Genomic DNA, 6000 nt, shown 5'->3' on the forward strand with positions numbered 1-6000 from the left:
TCTTTGTTATATCAGTTGCTTTATATTTTTGAACTGTTGCAATCACTTGAGTTTGACTTCAAAGTTTTTTTGGTCAGGAGTCCTTTTGTTTCTTTCGTATATGAGATGGGCTGGCGCCAAAACTTGAACACAAGTGGTTTTCCTGGTCCTGAAGAAGAGGTAACGTTTTGTTTCCACTTAATCGCAAGGGTGCAATAGTTTTCAAGATTAAGTCAAAAAAAATTTAAACGAATTTGATATTTATTTTGCTTCCAGATGAGGGGAACAGAATTAAAGAAAAAGGTGGAATATTTCATGTTTAATTTAGTCAGCATATGAACATGCAGATAACATAGATTTTTTATATTGTTAAGTGGTATAATTTTATATCAGTGGATACTTAAATGTATCTGGTATCTGTAGTGTATGTGCTAAACTATTTAGATAGTCTGACTTCAGTATGTAAATTTAAAATGACAGTTAACTTTTCAATACACTGAGTCTTTTGAGTTTTTATATGAGAAAACATGTTATATTTCATGTCTTATGTTGATATGAGATGATTGAAGGTGTTTATGCATCAGAAACTCCCAAGGACAGCACAAGAACAATTCTGATATTTTTTTAGCAGAGTTCTGATCGCTCGATCGGGAAATTCTTACCGATCGAGCGAGGCTCCATTTATAAAAACAGAGTTCTGCTCGCTCGCTTGATGAATTCTTACCGATCGAGCGAGGCTTAAATTTTTTTAAAAAAATTTCCTTTTCTTGGTTGATTACCTTGTATCAATTATGGATAATTGTTAATTGCCCTATAAGGTTAGATTTGCCCTATAATTGTTAATCGCTCGATGACAATGTATCTTTTCTCTATCTTCACTTTGATATCTCTAGTTATAGTTGACCACTTTGTTAGAAATTTTAAATTAATGCATAATGAGCAATTGATGCTGGTAGCTCAGATTAAATGGCTTGGAGAGTTGGAGTTGGCATGTTACCATGTGATTCACATGAGTAAAATAATGAATAATCTTCTGATTGGTTACAATGCATGTTAATTTTAAAGCTCAATATATTAGGATTTTATTCCTCTTCCTCTGGACATGTTTGTATGTGTGAGTTACTAATATGTACTTAGCCTTAATTAATCAGTGGTCTTGTGCTGATAATGGTTTTAGAAAAGACAAATGATGTAGCTGATTGGCATTCTATGATTGGACCTACAGATGCAAACAAAGCTAAGATGACTCATCCAAAAAGGTGTGTTTTATGTGCTTTTGTTATCTCTCTTCTTTTTTATATGATTGTAGACAAATTTCATTCTCGTTCAAAATAAAATGAATCTGCATGAAATGTGTGCCATGCTCGAAAATGTGTTGATCGTGACTGTACCTTGAATATGATTATATAGGAATTTAAAAGAGAAGGAGAAGACACACAAGCTGGTTTTCGGGAATCATGGGTACGTTTTAAAAGAGAAGGAGAAGACACACATGAAAATGTGTGCCATGCTTGTCCATACTGCACTAACCCTTTTCACTGCACACGGTCTTTGCTTTGTTATATTTTGGGCTAAAACACATCAGATCTCGGAGGTATATATTAATGATCGAGTCTTGGTCTAATTTTTTGTTGAATTTTCTAAAAAAAACAGATTCTTGATCTTTTTTCAGATGATCAAATGGAATAAAATTGGGGATTTCAAACCTGGCTGGTGAAGTAGCTTTGGTCTCTGGATTAATAATGTCGATTACAAGCCTAACTCTTGTTAGGAGGAAAATATTTGAACTCTTCTTCTATACACATCATATGTACATTGCTTTTGTTGTTTTCTTCGTTTTACATGTTGGATTTCTTTATTCTTGCATAATGTTACCCGGTTTCTACCTCTTCTTGATTGATTGGTATCTGAGATTCTTACAATCTCAGCAAAGAGTTCGTCTGGTTTCTGCTCGTGTATTACCTTGACAAGCCATGGAACTGAACTTTTCCAAGGATCCAAGTGACGTATAATTCAGTATGCACATATAATGCTTTTTGATTACCTAACAGCGAAACTTTATTGTCCATTTTCTAATTTTCCATTCAATACCAGGCTTGAGTTATAAGACATCAAGCATTATCTTTGGGATAGTAATTTTTTTGAGGAAATACGTGTGGATGTGTACACGTTTAGTTTTGAGAAAGTACGTATGGATATGTGCATATAATTTCGCGTTATTTTGGTGGATAGATAAAAATATGATCTATTTGCTGGACTCTACTACTAACAGATGTCGAGATGAGGAATGGAAAAAGATAGTGACAAAGTAGGTAGTAGATTATGTTGACGAATCAATTCTCTTATACATATGAAAAAAAAATAATTTTTGACTTTATCAAATGTAGTGGGGTCAAGATGTACAATGCTTCAAGAGGTATTCCTAGAGGGCCACTTTTTAAACAATTGACGGTATGTGTTGTGCTTACATATAAAAACATGAATGTGATTGCAATATTTTGATGGCGTTAAAGTACTGTACTATAGGGACTAGGGATGGTGTTTTAGTGTTATATTATATTTGAGAACTTTACTCATTTGCTTACCTAATTCAGTTTTTTTTTTTCTAAACTTATTGCTGAAATATTTTTTTATTTCATTGTAGGGTAATATAAAACAAAGTGGTTCGGTTGAATGCGGATTTTGTGTGATGAAGTATATGAAAGATATAGTTGAATGTGAAAATCTACATTTGGATAAAATGGTGAGTTTTCTTTTCATTTTATGATTTGGTTTACGTGAAAATCTGTTTCCATCCTTTTTTGCTACTTAGTTGCTCATAAATGAATCTGAAGTTGGCATCTGTTTTGAAGTTGGCATTTATGGTAGGCTCTGTTTTGAAGTTGGCATTTTTGGCATTCTTCTTTTCAAACTTTCTGTCTTAGCACTGTTAGTGGTGAAAGGGTTTTATAATTATTTTTTAAACAACTCTTTTTCAGAGATATTGACATATTGTACTTGCTCGCTGGTTTATATCATATTTTCTCGTACGAAAAAGGCCATTATTCCATGCTGATAAATGTTGGAATCAAAATTGTCTGAGATTACTTGCGACTGCTCTATGATGTATGGATTATTGTTTCTAGTTTGGATTGGGTCAATGGTATTTCGTGCGACTGTTCTATGTTCTGGGCATTTGATTCTGCACTTATTGGCTATTTCTATGGTGGACAAGCTATGGTTCACTACATTGTTAACATCAATTGAGTGTGATTGTTTTCTTTAGCTAGCTGTTGAAATTATTTGTGAAATGACAAATATATATGTATCCTTGATAGAGTACTGTGTTTTCAATTTAGTAATGTTTTAATTTAATCATCTGTTGCAATGACAACCTGTGATCAGTACCTGCATATGTCGTTACCCTTATTTGTGAACTGGCAAATATGAATCCTCGATCTTAAATTTTATTCTAATGTATTTTATTTTTTTTACATTTCAGTATTCAGGATCCATCAGGAACCAATATTACGACCAAGCTCAATTTGACGAAATTAGAAGTGAATGGAGCGAATTCGTCTACTCCTATGTAGGTTCATAAATTGGTCATATGCATAATACTTTTATTGATGGATATACTTTTGGATGGATAATTTATCAATCTTTTGTAGAAATACTCGTGGATGCATAATTTTTTATTGATGGATGTACTTTTGGATGGATAATTCATCAATCAATGTAAAAGCCGAAGCCATATGTACTTTATTACTTCGTCAATTAATGAAACTGCTGCAGTAAGGGCATGTTTTTACTTCGCCAAGTTACATAACATTTGAAGTTAAATAGAGCATTTACTTCATCACTCAATGTAAATACCGAAGTCATATATGTTCTATTACTTCGTCGTTTAATGAATCAACGGAAGTCATATATGTTCTATTACTTCGTCACTTAAGAAAACTGCCGAAGTAAAATACGCGCATTTAATTCGTCAGTCAACGTAAATGGCGAAGTTATAGATGTTATATTACTTCGTCACATAATGTAAATGCTGAAGTAAAAGGCATGATTTTACTTCAGAACCGGTCCAATATTAAGCGAAGTAAAATGGTACCCTATTACTTCGGTAATTTCATGCCTAATACTTCGGTTATTAAGCGAAGTAAAATGGTACCTATTACTTCACGTGCATCTACTTCGGTACTTATCTATCTACGACTTCAGTTAATATGCGAAGTAAAAGGCATAAATTCTACTAGTGTGGTGAGTCGTTATGCTTAGAGATGGGTACTTGGTACAGTCTCAGAGCAGTTGGCAATTTGGGTGATAACTTGTTTATCAGCAGTAGTAAGAGCTAGCAAGAGAATTGATAGTTTCTCAGTTTAGTGTTTTCTTGTTAAGAAGAAGCCGAAATTGATCCAAGAAATTGCTTAGTATTAGAAATAGTATATTCAAGGTTGAGTAACGAAGGGATCAAGTGTTTGCTCCATGTCAGTGGTGGACAATAATTTTCGAGGACTGACAACCGAACATCTTGCCAAGTGTTCCTGTGATGACTTCTTAGTATACCGTTTGGTTTGAGATCCGACAAGTATTATGGATTATAATAGGCATCAGCGAGTGAACACCAGTTTTCTGATCGTGGAATGATAAAATAGCTGAGACTTGATTTTTCGAGGTCTATCAGGATGAGTCGTTGCATTTTGGCATGTGAGTGATCTTTGTTGTTGATCATCTCTTGTATTCATACAGATTCGTTGGAGTTTGTTGAGCCCTGTGTTAGCAGCATTTGATCGTCGAGAGTTGGACGAAGAACAGTAAAGAGATTACCTTGAACCGTTGCCTTTGTTGTTGGATTGTTTAGTTGTTGATTAAACCTTTTGTTGTAGCTTATCCAGAGTTGGAACTACTGCATTGAAAGGTAAAAGCAGTCATCGTAGCGGGATAGCATACTCGGGACTGTTGGTTCTCGAGTTTTCCCCTTTCAAATCACATATTGCATCAATACTTGTTCTAGCATGTGGAACTTGTATTTTGGTTGTTATTTGAGTTTGTTTATATGGCTTATGTGTTATGTTGCTTTTACGCATTCATCTTGAGCCAAACTCTTGTTTCAGCGGGCCGAACATCCCTTTTTGTTTAGACGTTTGGGAACTATGATTGAGTGGCCTAGGTCGTAGTCGTTTCGCCTAGTGATAGCATACTCATTATGGTTGCTTAAATTCTAGAGGAGTGAGATATGTGGCACCACCTCGATTGGGAAAGTCGGTGAGTCGTCACATGATCTCATCCTCGGGATCCCAAAAGTAAAGCAGCAATCCCTCGTTTATCAGATTTGATATCAAGTTTTAAAGACATGCATTTCATTACGTTGATATTGATTACGTGTTGCCTTGAAAGCATGTTTATTGATTTATTACTTGTTATGTTGCTTTTACTGAGAGTATCGTTCTTACCGGTTATCCAGCTGTTGCTTTGTTTTGTATGTGTACTTGACAACAGGTGGGGCAGGAACAAGTCAGAAGAGGCATGGTTAGCTTCGAGGGCAAGTAGTAGAAGTGAGACTCGGTTTAGAAGTCGAATCAGCATGTTTATCTAGTTTAAGATTAAAGCATGTTAGAACTCGAACTTATTATGTTGTTATTCGAATTGGTTGTATTCGGATTATAATCTAGAATCGAAGCATGTTAGTGTTGTATCGATTTAGATTCTTGTCGATCTTAGGCTTTTTGGAAGCATGTTTGTTTTGTGTATTCTCAATACCATGTATTAGAGTATGTTATTGAAAGCACGTCGGTAGCAGCGCGGAATCCTTTTTTTTGGGTAGCCTGAGCATTTCTGCCCAGGCCTACCGCGCGCGAGCGAGGTGGTACCTTGCGCGCGTGCGGGGTACTCAAGGGCTTGGGTTTGTTGGCCCGTGCGCGCGCGAGAGGGCATCTCGCATGGGCGCGAGCCTTCACCCGAGGCCCTGTTGGGAGGGCCTGCACGCGCGCGAGGGTGCATCTCGCGCGGGCGTAGGCATTTTGAAAAAAAAAATTAATT

The 6000-nt window shown here is 35.8% G+C and overlaps 1 protein-coding gene across 1 annotated transcript; it reads left to right on the forward strand.

The window, feature by feature from the left end:
- Nucleotides 1–2216: 2216 nt before the first annotated feature.
- On the forward strand, nt 2217–3573 carry LOC140871229 (uncharacterized). Its single transcript, XM_073273643.1, has 4 exons — nt 2217–2287; nt 2367–2430; nt 2624–2722; nt 3461–3573. The coding sequence occupies exons 1-4, from the start codon at nt 2220–2222 to the stop codon at nt 3557–3559; spliced, it is 330 nt and encodes a 109-aa protein (XP_073129744.1). The 5' UTR covers nt 2217–2219; the 3' UTR covers nt 3560–3573.
- The last annotated feature ends 2427 nt before the right edge of the window (nt 3574–6000 follow it).

This window comes from Henckelia pumila, unplaced genomic scaffold, assembly GCF_033568475.1.
Source record: "Henckelia pumila isolate YLH828 unplaced genomic scaffold, ASM3356847v2 CTG_461:::fragment_3, whole genome shotgun sequence".
Taxonomy (NCBI): domain Eukaryota; kingdom Viridiplantae; phylum Streptophyta; class Magnoliopsida; order Lamiales; family Gesneriaceae; genus Henckelia; species Henckelia pumila.